The sequence below is a fragment of the Oxyura jamaicensis genome, chromosome 4 (genome assembly GCF_011077185.1).
Source record: "Oxyura jamaicensis isolate SHBP4307 breed ruddy duck chromosome 4, BPBGC_Ojam_1.0, whole genome shotgun sequence".
Taxonomy (NCBI): domain Eukaryota; kingdom Metazoa; phylum Chordata; class Aves; order Anseriformes; family Anatidae; genus Oxyura; species Oxyura jamaicensis.
The window spans coordinates 62093280-62113127 of NC_048896.1; the positions used below are offsets into that span (position 1 = coordinate 62093280).

The following is a 19848-nucleotide window of genomic DNA, read 5'->3' on the forward strand; positions in this document are numbered from 1 at the left end:
GTGGTCATTTCAACTACCTCCTTTCGTTGTGGGATTGGCATCGCTTTGGAAAGCAATTTTAACCTTACGGCTACTTTAATTTCCTGCCCTGTAAGTTGGTAGCTGCTTAAGTTCCCATCTTGGTGAGCAGTGATTTTAGTTGTACTGCAGGCATCTTCTGGAAGAGCGGCTGGCTTTGGGAAAGTACCAAAGAACCCAAAGTAGGCTTGTGAATCTGGAAAAATGGGAGGCCAATGTTAGGATATAAGTCCATCCAATAAAAAAAACTTTCAGAACGCTTTCGGTATTTTTATTTCCTTTTTATACCTTTGGGAACATTTCATCCAGCTGGAATAGACCACATAGCTGGCTCTGCTTGATCCCACTGTTACTATCAGGGATGCATCACTGCGTTTGTCTTTTGTCTTTTTCTTGGTCAGAAAACCAGAAAATAACATTCTATTAGCAGTGCTTACGAATCGTTTCTGATTCTGGATGTGTTTTTCCATTAACAGGCAAGATTTGCCTGTGTTCTAATTTGCATGCTTGGTAGGTAATAATTAATGTGTTGGCCAAAGTGTTCTGAAGATAAATTTGTCCAGTAAAACAAATGGAAGAAGATTATTATGGCCTTGAGTAAAACAAAAAGTACTTACGATGTGGATGCCATCTGGACACATGCAGATAGTAAGTATGCTAAAGAGTGAAAACAGTCACACGCACACACACACACACACATATATATATATTTCATTCCTCATTTCATTTTCTGGGTCTTTTTACTATCAAATCAAACTTTATTTGTTAAATGTATTTAAAGATAATTTAGTCAGTGGGAATTAAGAGCCTAAATGGAGCATCCCCCAAAATAGTAGTACAGCATGGAAATACTAGATAGGCACGTGACAGTTATGTGTAAGTGCAGTTATATATATATATTTTAAGGAGTACCATTAAAGATGACGACAATACACGTAAATATGAGACCAGAACTCTGGTTATTAGCAGTGGAGATGCATTAGTACAGATGCTGGTGTCCTGAGAACGCAGATAATCCTTTTTCAGTAATGGGAACATGACAACTTCAATAGAAATAAAAAGTAATACCTCACCAGCCTCAGTTTGCTACTAAATTTACGTTTCATTTGTTAAGGTATGGTACTACAAGTGCAGAAATTCAGTTCTTTGTAAAACTTGCTCATTCGGACATGAACTCTTTGAGTTTTGATGTTTCAGATGTCTTTTATTTAGGGTTTTATTTCATGACCAGCTATTGTTCACTGTTAGCTTCCGATAAGCAATCATAGCAGGTTTGGTACAGACAACAGTAATGAACTTCTTAAATTTTAGGCCAAGTAGTTTCTGTCTTACTAAAACAAAAATTTTCAAAGTATTCTAATGGACATTGAACCACATTACATTGTTTTAAAGTATTGTTATAAATTGTAAGTTAATTAAAATGTAATATTGCCTAAGCAAGAATTACATCACAGACTATTCAATATATCTTTAGTTACTTCAGTCTAACTCAATATTTTCTGTGTAACCATGTAGAAAATTGCCTAGATTATTTAAAAATAACTTTGCCTGTTAGGTTGATCATAGCTTTATTTTAATGATTATGTGACAGTTAATAAATACATTATGAAATCTAAGACTGTTTTTGTTTCACGTTCCTTCCAGGTGCATTCTGCTTCCTCTTTTGGGAATGAAGCCCCCTCAGCAGAGCCTCTTCCTGCTTGTAGACTCGGTTGACGAGGGTTGCAATGTTTCCGAGGGTGAACAGACTTCGACAAGCTTATCTGGGACGATAGCGGAGCTGTTGGCTGGCCACTTCGAGTTCTTCCCTCCTTGGTTGCTCCTTCTGTGTTCTGCCCGCAAGCAGAGCAAAGCTGTTACCAAAATGTTTACAGGTGAGTGCAGACCCCAACAAGCATCAGAACAAGGATCCAGTATCCTCAAGACTCTTGGTGTCAGTTGAAAACACTAATGCATGCTTAGTTCTAAAAAGCAACAGTGGCAAAAATGGTAATTCTAAAAACCTCACATTCCAGTTTACTGAGACCTACAGAAAGCTTAAATTGTCAGAGTAGTTCAGAGGTAAATTATGTCCACAATACAACTGTTGGTGGCTTTGAGTTTTCTTCTTGCTTTGATAGTGTAAAAAGCTTTGAAACAGTGTAGGTGATGTGTAAGTACATAAGTATTTCGGCTGTATACACCCATTCCTCACAACCTCAAAAGATTTTTTCATCTCCCATTAAAAACTTTCCCCTTATTTTCAGAAAGCAGTGAATAACCTTTGAAGGTGGAACTTGAGAGGGTAACGCTGTCGATGTGGATTCTTAGAGTATACTTTTGGCAAAGGTTGCGTGGTAAAGAATTCTTTACAACTTCTTCATCCAGGCTTTACTGTGTCATGAAAACATTTCTTCACTATAATGACATTGTTACTGGAAGTTTTCTGAAATTCAATAAAGGGCAATATCTAGACTGGATTCCAGGCCTATGTATAAAGCCTGTGTGTGTTAAGGCAACAATTAGGACAAAAATGTGATTATAGAACACAGACCCATAGGCTTGCTCGTTTCTACCGTGGCAAAAGGTCAATGTGATAATTGCATTCTGGAATGGAGTCCTGTATTAATCAGCAGCAGACACGAACACTGGTATTTGGGAGTATGTGAGAACTAAGGGAAACTTTGGGGTAGCTTCATAGGGCTCCTTTGGAAGTCATATGGGAATAGTTTCGTCAGAGCTTGGCTGATTAGATACGTTGTCACTGCCAAAAAACAGACAAAACTTTCTTCAGAGCAGCTTTATTTCCTTTCCATTGAATCATATAATGTTTCAGGCTAGTCCTAAAAAATTGCTGTTGTCTTCTAAGTATGTTTCCAGATGGAATTCTTGACAGAAAAAAATCAGCAGAACTAATGGGTATGCCTTTAAAATAAATTTAACTTGAATTAGTTAATTTCTCATTTCCACAGCGAATGATTTGATGAATAGTGTAAAGGGAGTTGGCTCGTGGTATTATAATGCTGTCTTCACTGTGCAAAAAGGTGCAGAAAAGAAAGAATGAATCCCAAAGTAATTGGACGCAAATTGAGATTAAATTTTAGGGTCTATTTGTAAGAAATGGTATGGTTTTTTTGTTTTTGTTTGTTTGTCTGTCTGTCTGTTTGTTTTCCAAAATGAGAGCAAACTGTGACATTACATCTAGCAGTACGCTTCTAGGTGATTTTCGTGTTTACAGCCAATACTCAAGTTTGTGAAAGATTTAGCAAGGACATGAGGAGTATAGTTGAAGCTTCTGTTAACTTCATCTATATACACATATATATTGCAACTTTGAGTTGCAAAATTTGAGATAATGTTGATTTTCTGGTTTTAGCCTGCAAAGGATAGGTTGTTGTTAACACTTCTTCTGGGGCCAACTCTTTTCTTCTTTTGTGGTATTTTAATGTTTACTTCTGGCTGAGCTAGAATAAAAGTTAATTGACAGGCAGGTAGAATTTAAGATTTACAGTGAGAGTTTTTTGTACTTGTGACAGAAGAAAGGGTGTGCACAGTAATTTGCACTGTACTCTGGACACCATTACACTGAATTTCTTGTGCTTCCAGTTTCTCATTAAATGGTTGCAAGTATAACGATAATGTAGTCACTGGTCATTTTCTTCAGATGTTTCTTCCATTTGGCACAAAAACTCAGTTTCACTCTAACTTCGTAAGATAGATTGGAATCCTTTTAGCATTATTTTAGGAAAACGAGTCCCATCTGGTGGTTTTTCTGCTGAAAAATGTTATAGTAAGGTATGGAATATATACTAGCCAGTATTAATTTGATAAGTCAGTTTATATCAGGTTTCACTTATAATTTTGAAGTGTGAAAGCTTCCTCCACAAAAGTGCTGAAATGAGAGCTAAGCGTGTATGTCAGCATGTGGTACAAATGACTGGGAGCAGGGCTGCTGCAGTTGCTTGGTCCCGACGATGTTCTTTTTTGGGTGTTGAATACAGGCGAGAGCTCTGCAAGCATCTCTCCTGCCAAAAATAGTCATGACATGGAAGAAAGAGTCCAGCCTTTCCTCATCCACTGTCATCTTGCCACTGCCAGAAAGGAGGGGAGTTTATTCTAGTCCTCATTCCTTCCCTTTTGCTGGTGACGTACTTATGCAGGTTGAATAGCTGTGCCTGCCTCTGCTGCAGCCCCGTGTCCGTGGCCCCTGTGTGTTCGGAGTTTCTGTAGTAGCACAGTGTGCTACAGATTTTTCCCCTTACTCCAGATTCTCAGCTTTCATTAATTAAAATATATATATATAGTTTTTGCCTCTTGTGGCTGCAAAGACAACCTCAAAAATATGAACCAAATGTAAATTGATGCCTGCATAAGTCTGCGGTCACCCTCCACAGTGAGCAAAAGCCAGCCAACTGAGTAAAAAAGAAGGGGAACAGATAACGCGTGTCTTCCTGCCTTCTCTTCTATGTATGCTGTCACCAACTGCCACATCATGCCTGCCTGCTTTTCTTACAGACTTGTGCCCCAAATTTAGCTATTTTCCTTCTAGTGTCCATAGTTATCCACATAATCTCCCACGTAATCATTTACTATCATTTGGCAACAGGCGTGGACTATCAAGCAGCTGCATTAAATGCAACCTTTCCAATCTTTTTATTATAGTTTGTTAGAAAAAGGTTTTCTTTCCTCTATTTTCTAAGTAACTCAGAAAAACATCTACCCTGAAAGCAACACAGAACATACAACATGTTTAGTTCTTTATGTTTCAGCTAATTAGATAATTAAACTGTTTCTCCTAAAAAGAGGATAAATATTGAAAGTAAAGCAGCTATTCCTGCAAAACTGATTTCCTTTTTAAAAGAATTTAGGCATTTTAAATTCCAAGCAATTTTATTTAGGTAAGTTTGAGTAAAAAGCAGCTATTTCCTCATTTAACAGCATAAAGGTAAACAGGCAGAACTGCATATGTACAAATGCTCTATTCATTGGTCTAAAGGGGCTTTTTAATGGGCATGTACTTCTTTGTTTTATCTTTAAAGAAGATATTATCTGTGGCATCCGGCTTGATTGTACCCCTCAATTAAACACTGACATTCTTGATCAAACGAATTCCTCGTGCACGAGGCACCAGTGTGGTACAACCCATGCAGATCTCACAGAATCATAGTTACCATGAAGATAACGTTAGATACTGGAAACTACAATAAGACTGAAAAATGGACATGAAAGGGTTCACTCAAGCATCGGAGGCAGCTTTCTCTCAACTTATCTATAGGCAAAAGCGAGCCTTGGCTTTTCTCACTCTTGTATTTGTCCATCATGCAGCTCCAGACATACAGATATTAAAAGCTGATATTTATCCAGTCTTGCTCTGGATTGGAAATCTAGGGAGCATAGGTCTGGTATTTTTGCAATTTGCTAGTTCTGGTCTGGATAGACATGGAGGGTTGTTCTTGTAGCATTTCCTAACATTAAAAACTGAGCAAAAATGTGAAAACTGAAGGAAAATGTAATAAAAATCACAAACCAGCTTTTCTGCACCCAGAAGATTCATACTGTTTGGTTATTGAAACCGCTTGGGTAGCTGTAGTGCTGAATCCCCAAATCAAATCAGTTGCCTGGTTTGGAACCAAACCTTTCCAAATCAGCTGCCCAGAGTATAAGTGGCATGAGACCACTTCAGGAGAGATTGCTTTTAAAAAAAAAAAAAAAAAAAAAAAAAAAAGGAAAGAAAAGAAAACCTACATTGTCCTCTAATTTTTCATTGTAGGTTAGAATTTATTTAGGCAGCTTTGTGTTACATTAAAGTCTTTATAGGAGATGGATTTTGATAATAAAAGATAGTTTATATAGATTTTAAAATGTTTATATAGTTGTAAAATTCACTCCTATATTATTACTACAGCTGTGAAAAAGTTATTTGTAGTTTCGTTTTGAAAAAAATCATTCAGGAGACTTGGGAAGTAAGTGTGGTTTCCTTTTCCATTAGGAGGTAGACATGGCTTTATTATTTACTGTTTCCTCTTTTCTAACTCTTCTGATCAGCACTTCAAAATTAGATGCTAGGGAATTTCTTCTTTCTTAACAAAAAAAGTTGTGAGTGCATTTCCAGCTTTTTTGCTTTGTAATTAAAGAGGGAAGACTGAATTACATCTTCAGGAAGACCTGTAAATCTAACAAAATAAAATTCTGTGCATTGACATGGATCAGTGACAGCAGCAGAATTCAGCCTCAAGACTCTTCCAATGTCCCTTAGCACCTGTGGTAGATGCGATGCAATTTGTAGCACATAGTACACTGCAAATGCATTAACAACTAAGGGTGCTGCTGTAGCTTTCAGGTGCATTTATTCTGCTGGATACATTGTTCTTTTTGAGGAGATGTACATAAGTAGCCAGAGAAATACTGAACTTAATATATGCTGATCAGCAGTGTAAATTATTAATGCTTAAATGTTGCCATGGTTTTAATCATTTAGATTATTTCAAAGCTAACAGTTCAGTTAAATGAAATATATTAGAGTGTACTTAAAACTTTAATGCAATAAAATATATTTTGTTAAAGATATGAAAATTGAAGGTTATTTTTAAGTATTTAGTGGAACCTGCTAGTTAATAGCTTATTTTTATTATTAAAGTTTGAAAATGTTGACATACTGTAAAAGTATTTATATAACCAACATACTTTTTTTCTTTGAATGACCCCAGACCTTGCCAAGAAATACATTTGGAACTGATTTGTTTACAGAACTGCCAGGAATTTAATAAATCAGGAAAATCCATATTGGAGCTCCCATTGGGTTGTAAGTGATGTGTTGTAAGAAAAATCTTAGCAATGCAAAAAGCAGGGTCGTGGGACTGCAAGTTCTGTCTGCTGCGCTCCTGTTTTGCTGAGCTTAAGTAGTTCATGGGAATGCATCTGAAACAAAATGAACTTTCTCCTAGTGTTTTGATGGTTCTTGTCCATGAAAGTGACTTATTGTGTCTGGTAGGGTGGAAAAGCAAGTTTGCAGAATCTTTGTTTGGAAATGTAAAATGAGCTCATTTAGATAGATGCTTGGCCAAAAAAAAACACGGCTTTGTTTTACTACTTCAAGCTAAGAACAAGAATTTTTGTTGTTGTTGTTTTTGTTTTTGATTTTTAATATTTTCTATCTGTAAAACTTTCCTTGGAGTATTTATTGTAGCATGGCATGGTGCAACGGTTAAATATAAGAGCCTATTTCTGTTCAAAAGTCTGTTACAATGGAAGTTTATTAATCCCAGCCCTTAAGGAATGCTTTGTCCCTAGGACGTGTGAAGACACGTATGGCTGTAGTGTGCTCGTTGTATATACAATCTTGTCTTCAGATACGATATATAGGATTTCCTTAAGAAAGAACATTTGAAGAACTTGGAGCATTTTTGGAACTGAGGTTTTGGGGTGGGTTTATTTTTTGGATCATGTCCAAAATGGTTTTGTTGACTTCACTACCACTTTCGAACATCAAAATGGAAATCGGTATTCCAAGACATTTCAAGACAAGGAATAGTTTTGTGCTTTTGAAGCACACATATGGGGTCTGAGATGCTTGAGCAGTTACCACTCTGCAACATTTCATGCGAAGGCTGAAAGTCAAGGGAGGTGAAGAGCGGTCATAAGTCAACACAGAGCATTAGCTGAAGTCTCGGGACTGCTGTTGTGTGGGTCTGTCAGGGGTTTTGTTGCTGGGGTGAAGTGAAATCATCCACCGTAAAACTTGAAGAAGCACTGGAGTTATTTAAAAATAAAAGTAACTTAGATATGGAGATGTAGGTGAGAAGGAAAGATGGGGGTATGGAATTGATGTGAGAGCTGGGGATGTTAGGAGAGTCACCTATTACTAGACACATTGAGGAGTTTGCAGAGCTTTGTTCCTATTTTCATTCAGCCAAGTGACAGATACAGATCTGACTCGTGGAAGTGTTTACTTCACTCTTAACAGAGGAGTTTAAAGAACTACAAGGTGATTGTGGTGGTTGCTTTTTGCTCTGAATTGAGCAAAATAGTGTCTCGTCTATTTAGTTTTAGAATTGAGCAAAATAGTGTCTCGTGCTGCCTGCACACATGAGACGAGACAACCAAAGCAACACTTGTGTGATGACAGCTCTGTGCACGCATATGACTGTGAATGCATGCACCAAGCAATCCTTCATTTTTAACTCCACTGTTTTTGCTTTTCTGTCTTCTGAAAGCTCGCAGAAGCAGCCTTTCCTTGAAAGGAAAGCTTGGAATCGGCAGAATGGGAGGGCACCAGCTGTCCTTACTCAGCAATGTTTCTTACTTGGCTTCTGTACATGAATTATGGGCTTTACAAAGTTACATACAGAATATTTTAACCAAATGAACAGCAAATCCGTGAGTTATGCTGTTCTGCAGGTCAAGTTAGGACGTTACTTGAAGTTGCGGTAACAAATTATGATGGGTAAAGATGGTTCTTTTTTTTTTTTTTTTTTGAGAGACGTTAAAAAATGCCTCTAGAATAGAGAGAGATCCTCCCAGATCTTATTTGCTGTCTCCTTGCCTTTGCAATCAAAAATCTGCAAGTCTATAATTTCATTAGTGTGGTCTTAGCATGTGCAAAATTATCCTGTCCAATGATTTTATTTTGAGGAGAAGCATACTTTTTGTATTCTATCGATTTAGTCTTCTTAGATTTGTCATGCTACCATAATTAATATATTCCTGCTTCTTTTACTATTTTAGTAACATCACTGTAATTGGCATCTTGGTTCTAGGCTCTTGTGTTTGTACAGTGCTTGGGAAGACTTAAATAGTTAACAGAAGGAGCTGGACGTCATGTTCAGAACCTCTGCTGAAGACATTCAGGAACAAGAAACAAAGCTCAATTACTGGAACAAGTTCACAGAGTGAGCAATTTGATCCACAGAATATTTTAATCCAATAAAAACACAGAGTTGAAAATGACCTTCTTCAGAGTGTCACTTCCAATTACTTGTTCCGTGGAGTTAGGACCGAGATTGCATTGGATGGGTTGCTCGATGGCTGCTTTGCCTTCAATATAATTTGGGGGTTAGTAACTGCTTTGGTTTGCAAAGCAAAGCTTTTTTTTGACAAGATGAGCCAACTCTAAAGGAAATGTGTGCAAGCTTCTATATTGGAGGATGAGATTAAAGCCTGTCCCTGGAGAAGTGAGGAATAATTTTGGCCTAAAATACAGTTTTAACCTCAGTAGTTCAAGGCACTGTGTCTGTGTCTTCTGCACTTTTCCTGTAGCTTTCAAAAGTAGCATTCAGACAACATAATGTTTTGTTAAACAAAGAAGGTAGGTATTCCTCAAACACGCAGTTTGGTGCTATTAAAACCAGTGTTTTAAACGAGATAGCCATGTATTCCATGGAACTAAAATGACATTCACATATTCCATTCCGCCTTGTTCTTTAGGGCTTTCAGCTACTGGAATTGCCCTGGAGACTGTTCCTCACCTGTCTGTATGAGCAGGGTTCTTTACTATGTGAGAGGGTGTGGGGTTTTATGTGTATGCATGTAGGGAGGAGATGTACACACTATGCACATATGAAATTTCCCTTTTTCCTCTCAAGTAAATAGTTTGGAAAAACAATGGGATCCTATGACTATCAAAAAGCCTGTTTCCTTATGCAGTGATTCAGCTACGAAAGAACTGGGGTGCTTATCTAAAACTCAGTCCTTATTTGAAAAAATACACAGTAATCAGTGCACAAAAATATAAAGGTGTTTAAGCTGTTCTTGAATATCTCTCTCTTTAACATCATAAAGGCTTTTAAAAGAAACTAAGTTGATCATGTTAAAGTGATTTATGTTCATTTCAGGAATTTGCACCAGGTGTAAATAATATCTTTTGTAATTATATTAATATAATGGTTGTCTTAATCTAAATAGCTGAAAATTATTTGGAATTCCACTGTTAACCACATTGGAGAAAGTATTATCCCTTTAATAAAATAATAATACTTAATAATCTCACTTCAGTTGCAGTTCTGTTTTTCATTTATTTTTCTTTTTGCTTAAGTGTTTAGTATTGTCCAAGGCAGACACAATGTCTGATTCAAAGTCACTTTTGTATTTCTGCTTATAGTAGATCATGATTAAAAATAAGTGTTTTCTGCTATTAATAATGATTTACATTCAGTATGTTTCCATACAAAACATATTGTGGTGGGTGTGCCCTACCCCAAAATGTCTTTTTGCTTTTTTAAAAAAAAAAGACTTAAGTGAAGCGAAACCAGATCTAAAATAAATAATAACTTTCTTCTCTTTCAATAGGTTTTAGAAAAATAAGTCTGGATGATCTACGAAAGGCGTACATTGTGAAAGATGTGCAACAGTATATTCTACATCGTTTAGATCAGGAAGAAGCACTGAGACAACATCTCACAAAAGAAACTGCAGAAATGCTGAATCAGCTCCACATCAAAAGCAGTGGTTGCTTTTTGTATCTGGAACGTGTCCTAGATGGAGTTGTGGAGAATTTTATTATGTTACGGGAGATCCGTGATATTCCGGGAACGTTAAACGGCCTATACCTTTGGCTCTGTCAGAGACTTTTCGTGAGAAAACAGTTTGCAAAAGTCCAGCCTATTCTCAATGTGATTCTTGCAGCCTGCAGGCCATTAACCACAACAGAATTGTACCATGCAGTATGGACCAAAAATATGACGTTGACTATGGAAGATTTTCAACGCAAATTGGATGTCCTGTCAAAAGTCCTCGTTGATGGACTTGGAAATACAAAAATCTTGTTCCATTACAGCTTTGCAGAATGGTTGCTGGATGTAAAGCACTGTACACAGAAATACTTGTGCAATGCAGCAGAGGGACACAGAATGCTGGCGATGAGTTACACCTGCCGGGCAAAGGATTTAACGCCCTTAGAAGCTCAAGAATTTGCTTTGCATCTAATTAACTCAAATTTACAGTTAGAGACCTCGGAGCTGGCTTTGTGGATGATATGGAATGGCACGCCTGTTAAAGACTCCCTGTCGACCCTCATTCCTAAAGAACAAGAAGTGTTACAGCTCCTGGTGAAAGCCGGCGCTCACGTCAACAGCGAAGACGACCGCACGTCTTGTATCGTGCGTCAGGCTCTGGAAAGAGAAGACTCCATTCGCACCTTGTTAGACAACGGGGCATCGGTCAACCAGTGCGACTCCAACGGGAGGACGCTCCTAGCCAACGCGGCGTACAGCGGCAACCTCGATGTCGTTAACTTGCTGGTTTCAAGGGGAGCAGATTTGGAAATAGAAGACACTCACGGGCAAACAGCACTTACCCTCGCTGCGCGGCAGGGGCATACCAAGGTGGTGAATTGCTTAATTGGATGCGGGGCTAATGTCAACCACACCGATCACGATGGCTGGACAGCACTGCGGTCTGCGGCATGGGGTGGGCACACCGAGGTGGTTTCTGCGCTCCTTTATGCTGGAGTCAAAGTGGACTGTGCGGATGCCGATAGCCGAACAGCGCTGCGAGCAGCAGCCTGGGGAGGACACGAAGATATTGTGCTGAATCTGCTCCAGCATGGTGCTGAAGTTAATAAAGCTGATAACGAGGGCAGAACAGCTTTGATTGCAGCTGCGTACATGGGGCATAAAGAGATCGTGGAGCACCTGCTGGACCATGGTGCAGAGGTGAACCACGAGGATGTGGACGGAAGGACTGCACTGTCGGTCGCTGCGCTTTGTGTACCAGCTAGCAAGGGGCATGCTTCAGTGGTTAGTCTTCTGATTGACCGGGGTGCTGAAGTCGACCACTGCGATAAAGATGGCATGACTCCGCTGCTGGTAGCTGCTTATGAAGGACACGTAGATGTTGTTGATCTACTTCTGGAAGGAGGAGCAGATGTTGATCACACAGATAACAATGGTCGTACGCCGCTTCTGGCAGCAGCCTCCATGGGCCACGCTTCAGTTGTAAATACTCTTTTATTTTGGGGTGCGGCTGTTGATAGCATTGATAGTGAAGGGAGAACAGTTCTGAGCATAGCCTCTGCACAAGGCAATGTTGAAGTAGTACGAACTCTGCTGGACAGGGGGCTAGATGAGAATCATAGAGATGATGCAGGCTGGACACCTTTGCATATGGCAGCTTTTGAAGGACACAGGTTGATATGTGAAGCTCTTATAGAACAAGGTGCTAGAACAAATGAAATTGATAATGATGGACGTATACCTTTCATATTAGCTGCACAAGAAGGTCACTATGATTGCGTGCAGATATTACTGGAAAACAAATCCAACGTTGATCAGAGAGGCTATGACGGGAGAAATGCTCTCCGGGTTGCTGCTTTAGAAGGTCACAGAGATATAGTTGAGCTACTGCTCAGCCACGGAGCAGATGTAAACTACAAAGATGCTGATGGCCGGCCAACACTTTATATTTTAGCATTAGAAAATCAGCTCACAATGGCTGAGTATTTTTTAGAAAATGGTGCAAACGTAGAGGCGAGTGATGCTGAAGGAAGAACAGCGCTCCATGTTTCCTGCTGGCAGGGCCATTTGGAGATGGTACAGGTGCTGATAACATACCATGCCGATGTGAATGCTGCAGATAACGAGAAGAGGTCTGCTTTGCAGTCTGCTGCATGGCAAGGTCATGTGAAGGTAGTGCAGCTTCTAATTGAGCATGGAGCTCTGGTTGATCATACGTGTAACCAAGGTGCTACTGGACTCTGTATTGCAGCCCAAGAAGGGCACATTGATGTTGTCCAAATATTACTTGAGCATGGTGCTGATCCAAATCATGCCGACCAGTTTGGGCGCACTGCTATGCGTGTCGCAGCTAAAAATGGACATTCTCAGATTATTAAATTACTGGAAAAATATGGTGCATCTACTCTGAATGGCTGTACTCCATCTCCAGTCCACACAATGGAGCAAAAACCCTTACAGTCGGTCTCTTCTAAAATGCAGTCATTAACAATGAAGTCAAATAGTTCAGGGAGTACCGGTGGAGATATGCAACCTAGTATGCGTGGCTTATCTAACGGGCCCGCTCATGCATTCAGCTCTCCTTCAGAGTCGCCTGACTCTACAGTTGACCGTCAGAAATCGTCTTTGTCAAATAATTCCCTGAAAAGTTCCAAAAATTCTTCTCTCCGTACCACATCATCGACCGCAACTGCTCAGACTGTGCCCATCGATAGCTTCCACAGCCTCTCCTTTACTGAACAAATCCAGCAGCATTCCCTGCCACGCAGCAGAAGTAGGCAGTCTATTGTTTCTCCTTCTTCCACAACTCATTCCCTAAGTCAAAATCACAATTCACCAAGTAGCGAATTTGAATGGAGCCAAGTGAAACCTAGTTTGAAATCAACGAAAGCTAACAAAGGGGGGAGAACGGACAATTCCAGCAAGTCTGGGTCAGCTGGAAAAAAAATAAAACAAAGTAGTTCCTCCCAACCAAAAGTCTTAGAGTATGAAATGACTCAGTTTGATAAGCGAGTACCTATTGCCAAATCTGGGACAAGCATGCCGCTCAAGTCAATGCCGACAGAGTCACAGTGCAAAATTTTGGTCCCACCAGCTCAACAAGAAATTGGTCGGTCTCAGCAGCAGTTCCTAATTCACCAACAGAGTGGGGAGCAGAAGAAGAGAAACGGAATTATGACAAATCCCAATTATCATCTGCAAAGCAATCAGGTTTTTCTCGGTAGGGTTTCTGTCCCACGAACAGTGCAGGATAGAGGGCATCAGGAGGTACTGGAAGGCTACCCTCCGGCAGAGACAGAACTCAGCCTTAAGCAAGCCTTAAAACTTCAGATTGAAGGTAGTGACCCAAGCTTCAACTACAAGAAAGAAACACCATTATAAAAGGTAATCTATCCAGTCACAAAGGAGCAAAATGCATGCATTTCATTGTGTGTGTTTTAAATATGCTGAAAATACATTGTAGCTTACCATCGTAATTGTCTTCTTAAAGAAAACCATGACAAGTATTTGGTTGGTTGTAATTTAAAAGCATCAGCCTTGGAATAATTGGTTCATCAACATATTTTCTGTTGAATTCCAATTGCTCAAATCTTGCCCCACTGTCTTTGGTACATTAGTGAATGAAATGCTAAGTTTCATGTAGCTTTGATCTGGAATTTTCTTTACCAGTAAAAGAATAGCTGGGAATTTTATTGTGTGGTATTTTCTGATACAGTCGTTATTTCATGCAGTCCCCCCTATATAGAGTAATTAATCGTATTTACAAAGATGCTTTTCAGGAAGCTTGTGAAGATTCTTGCAAGTTACAGGTAACAAATTTGCATCTATGAATTCGGATTCTGAATGTGAAAACTCAAATTTATATACAAACGTGAAAGTTTAGAAGCTACCCTAAAGCTTTATTTGTATATTTCTGTTACTGTGAAACAACCGTCTACAAAGCGATGACATTCCTCATAGCAAGATACAAATCTGTTATTAATTTCCTCACCATTCTGCAGCTCTTAAGTATGAGCTGAAAATCAGTGAAGTTCACTTTGATTTCTCACTTTCTCTCCCATACTAAATTTTATGCTGAAAAATAAATACTATGTAGCTTTTTCAAGTATAAATTGTCAGTAAGGAAATCAGCTAAAACAGAACTATTTATCTGCCTCATCCTGGGGAATTTCTCTTTTTTAGGGTATTTGGAATGTATTCATAATTAGTATTTTCCATTTGAATTTCAAAGAAGCAGCATCTTCATACATGAAATGTATGCAGCTCTCATTGCTTATTTGTATTTTTCTGAAAACATGCATTTTGTTTGTGTAAATACTACATTTTTACAGACCAGACTGCTGCTGCTCCATAGAACCAGAATGTTCTTGGTGGCTGACTCAGTTCTCTTGCAGGCCACCAAAGACTGCAGGTTTCTAGGGCAATTGCAGATGGTACAGAATCCACAAATGGGAGATTTTGACCTGCCAAAAGCATGTTGATATTTTATTTTCTCTCTGAAATGTCTGGGAAGTAGAGTTCACTTTTACAGAATGCGTCTCTCCAGGTGTACCTGGGGTCTCTTGTGAACTGCAGTGTTGGCATATTGTGCCAGACTCTTAAGATATTTCTGTGGGATTCCTATTTTGGTTAAATCAAAATATTTGAAACAATACAGTGTTTCAGAAAGCTACCTGGTAGAGCCTGCACATTTGTAACATGCAAATATTCATGTTATTTATCAAAGGGTCAGATGAGCTATGAAGCAGATAAAAGTGAAGGGGTAGAACTACAGGAGCAGAGAGAGAGGGGTAAGCAGGTGTAAGAAGGGAGATGGACCCTAAATCTTAGTAAAATTCAAAATGACTTTAGATTCCTACAGCTCTACATCCTGTCCAAAACAGGGTTTAAATTTACTCGTATTATTTTCCTGCCTCCATACAGGTGCCCGATGTTCAGTGTTAGCTTTCACGTTACATTTTGTGTATAATTCTGACCCAAAATTTATTGTTTCAGCTTGGCCTGTGTCCTTGAAGCTGATAAGTTTTGCTGAATTTTTCATCTGTGTAGATTTTAAAACATGCAGAAAGCATGGAAAAAAAAAAAAAAAAAAAAACCACAGACAAAAAAAACACCCCATGTATAATTTTAAAACTCACATTGGGCTTTGCTTTATCAGGAACGTGTAGTGCTTTTTTCAAAACTCAGGGGTTTTCCTCTTTGAAGTACTTATTTTAAGTATTAAGCATATGAGGTGATAACTAATTTTTTTCTTTTGCTTTTCTCTAATGCTTTCATGTAGATTCATTTTAAATACTGAAGTTTAAAACAACTTGTGTGCATTATTAGCTGCACAAAAGTGCAGACTTTAATTTACCTCCTTTTTTGCCAAGTCTCGAGCACAAAAGCAGTAATTTCCCTGACCGGTGAATGCATTAGTCACACGTGCAGAATCACACCAGAAATACTCTGCCATAGCACCTGAGGACCACCTTTCCTTCCCCGGCTGCCTTTTCTAAGCTGTATTCAGAAGGCTTTCTTGCTGCAGGAACGTTGTAGCAATTTTGGACAGTAGCAAGCACAGGAAATCCATCACGTGACTTGAATTAGACAGGAAATGCTTTTTGTCATTGGTATGTTGTTGTGTGCTTTTAACTTGAACTGGAAATTACATAGCTGTCTCGCTGACAGCGCTGCATCTACGGTGGAATATTTCAAAACCTCACGGTTTTGTTTTGTGCTTTTAGGTCAGTTCCATGATGCCACGAACAGAAGTGCTTCTGCTCTGAGTGATTTTATCAGCTGGCTGGGATGAAAGCATTGATGAAAACACCAATGAATGCTTGTTTAGTCCGCCTGGAAATTCAAGAATGTGATTACCACAGTACAGTTACCTTAATTACTGTAACGTGCCTACATTTTCAGGCTGCCTTCTCCGTATTACCCTCTGTGCTTCAAAAATTTATTTTATGTACTTTGTATTTAATACACAGAATGAGCACTTTTTTTTAATTGCAGAAAGATACACGTGGTATTTCCCTGACAACAGCTGAAAATTGTAAGATTGAGAAATTCCTGATTTCCTCTTCCAGAACGCTTGGCAGAAGTGCATGTGCCACAGTGAACTTTGTATGAAAAGGCAGTGCTTTTTGTATTTATTTTCCTGTGGCTAAAGGAAAAAAAAAAAAAAAAAGCAGACAGTGTGTCACATTTGCATTAGTGTAACGTATGGTCAGTCTTTCCTGTGTACTACAAGAAGTTCTCTTGAGAAATACAAATCTTGTAGCAGTATTTTATAAATACTGTACTTGTGTGTTCTGTCTATGTAATAGCTAGTCCGTGGTAGCAAAGGGGTCAGACTGCAGCCATCTGCAGTAACTTTGGGATTTTTAAGAAACAAAATTCAGTGTCTGGTACCACAGCACCAAATCTGGATGGCAGCCTGTGACCACTGGGAAGCAATGGGTAAATTTGGTCTTGGACACCTGAACTTAAACAGCCTCAGTTATTGTTATGGTAATGAGGTAACTGAATATGGGTATTTCTTAGGTGCTAATGTAAAAGGTCTGATCCTGCTTTCATGTACATCTTTATACATTAGAAACAGCTCTTTATTTTTCCAAGGTAGAGGACTGTATTGAGAGTGTGTCAGTAAAACCAACCGCAGAAAATACAGAAGCTTTGTTAGGCTGAGAGAATATGCAGTGAGTATAATGGAGAAAGAAAAGGTTAATAATACCATTGTCTGTGGAGAACAAAGATTACTGAGTTAGCCCCGTCCTGAGACAATAACTCTTTAAAGCACAAACTTGTATGAATGTGGTTGCTGCTTCTGGTGGATTAGGTAGTGCCTGTGTGTGTATCTGTACCTGGCGTGTGGTTGGTCAGCAACCTGGGTAGTCCATCTGTAGGTAACGGAAAAACGATTTCCTACTCTTAGAGCAGAAAAACATTACTTATATAAAGGAGAGCAAAAGCAAGCCCATTGTTGTGCAAGTGAACAGTATGATAGAATTTAACAAGTGATTATTTTCTCCTAAAAATGCAAGCTATATTCTACTATTCACCATTACACAGCCTTGCTCTTTAGAAAATAAGCCTATTTTTGTATGTATTTCTTCTAAAGGCTTGAGATTCGTCTTTTTCATACTCTAATTCTGATCATTCCACAAATAAGAAGATAGAAAGCTGAGGTTATTTTTCATAGAGGATTAATTAGATGTGTGGCTATCCTTAAACTTTGATAAATGGCCCCTGGATGTATATGTAGTGCATATTCTAAGGCACTAAAGGGCTCAGTGTCTTATTATCATAACATTTTCTTGTCATCAGAATATTTTTTGAAGTGTTGGGTTTTTTGTTGTTGTTTTTTTATATCTTGCACCTCCATTCTTACTCACTTGTTACTAAATGTAAAAAGAATCTTTTATAGTCAGGCATTCAGTGCATAGTAAGATTAAATGTTAAAAGTTGACACACAGCAATATTGATTATTCTGAATGTTTCATGTATTGAATTCTTGTCCCTGTGGGACAATTATAAAATAGACGTGACCGAAGTCTTGCAAAACGGCCTTAAGAGTGGCTCAGTAAAGAGATAGTACCAAAATGCAAACTTGTTCCAAACCTCAAGTACAGTCCATTTGCAATGCTGTGCAAGAATAAAACTTTTCTTAGTTGTTAGATGTATGTTTTGTTCTGTCGAAAGGGATCCCTGAATGCTGATGTTTTTCTACTGACCTTGACTGTCATTGGGATTATATTTATTTAATTTTATTGTGTTATTAATTGCACCTTGTGGACAGAGGACGTAAAAACATGGCCAGTTTCACAAGGGGCCACCATTTATAGATAGCCTGATGGTTTTTGTGTGAATAGTATTTACATTTGAAACAGCTGGTGGGGAAACCCTATATCAGAATCAGCAGAAAGTAGACCTGCTGAAAATGTTTTCAGAAGGAAAATAACAATGCTTACGGATTTTGAACATCACTTTGGAACAGAGCACGAATCGCTTTAAAGCATCTACTTTCTCAGAAGGTCTGTGTAATTCCACATTGCTGTCGTGTGTGATTTTTAATCTCATCATTTGTGAGGTTTCTGCGTGCAAAGGCAAGTTGCTGTTCCCCCGTTGTCCTCTCTGTCCTGCTCTGCTCCGTTACATCCGTACGATCACGTGGAGGCGAATGGAGTTGCGTGGCTGTGACTCAGCACAGCTGCTTCTGGCAATGTACTGGTTCTCCCGACCCAAAAAGCCTGAATAAAACATGAATCCTCTTCATCACATTTCACTGGTCCTCCCTAGGTCACATCCACAAGACACCTGAATCTCCTAACGGGAAAGCTGGGGAAAAGACTGTTTTGTGGACACTGGCATCAATACTGTATGCATGTGGAAAAACTCTTCAAAAGAGCAATGCATTAAGAGATGTAGAGGCACAACGATGCATTTTTGTCCTCTCTGTGATCAGTATTGAAAGCATTACCATTTATTTAAAAATAAAAAGGTATTTTCCCTCCTCAGTTACTCTGCTATGCAAACATCTGTATTGCTTAATATTCCCCATCTGAACTTCTCAGTTAACTTGGTTTGCAGATAGACTGTTTTTTTCCTGGAGTGGGTTGTAAATAGCCTTTAATGTACATTGAATGAATTTCACATTGTAAAATTTTTATTTTATTCCTTGTATTATATTAAGCGAAAATCCCTGTGTATATGAAAGTGCATAATAAATATATTTGCTTTTCAGCATACATCTGTTTTAATTTTACTACCTCGTTTCCCGGGACATCTCAGGAAAAGCTTCTTAAAGGTGATTAACATTTGTATCGTACTTCATGGAACACAATGTATGCATCAGGCAGTCTGGGTGAGCAAAACTCGGACCTCAATGTTAATTCCTACACCCCTGCTTATCACTCAGATGACCTTTCTTTTTTCCACATTAAACGCAAGTCAACCCTGAACGTTTCTGGCAGAAAATTCAGTGCATGTTACTTGGGTTAATATGACAATTTATACCAGCTATAGCAAGAGGGCATAACAATTAAATATTTCAATTGCTCTTAACTCTTCACTACTTTGCATGGTATTTGTTAATCCTCTCTTTGCTCAGTGTTTTTGGTTTAAGCAAAAGCTTGCTTCTTGGCAGAGCCTACTCATTTTCTTTGAGCTTGTTACTAAAAAGTAGTAGAAATCATAAGAGAAGGGAGAAGTTTTCCAGTCACTGCAATGATTTCATTTGCCACAATGATCTTGTCTTCAGGTTGTACACTGATGGTGATTTCTCTGCAGGGTTTTTTGAGTGTGGAGGGAGAGTTTGGCTGTGCCTTCTGCCAGTGATGCTTTGCCTTGCCCTCCACGTGCGCTGCTTCACACTGTTTGCAGCTGCTGGTGCTCAGGGGTAGGCTGGTTCGCAAGATTA

At 38.8% G+C, this 19848-nt stretch overlaps 1 protein-coding gene across 1 annotated transcript in view; it reads left to right on the forward strand.

Moving 5' to 3' along the window:
- Positions 1-19177, forward strand: part of ANKRD50 (ankyrin repeat domain 50) — a 41762-nt gene extending 22585 nt beyond the window's left edge. The window contains exons 3-5 of the mRNA XM_035326393.1: positions 1663-1892; positions 10282-13829; positions 16172-19177. Coding sequence (XP_035182284.1) covers positions 1663-1892; positions 10282-13826 — 3775 coding nt within the window. The 3' untranslated portion in view covers positions 13827-13829; positions 16172-19177. The remainder of the gene's footprint in view (positions 1-1662; positions 1893-10281; positions 13830-16171) is intronic.
- The last annotated feature ends 671 nt before the right edge of the window (positions 19178-19848 follow it).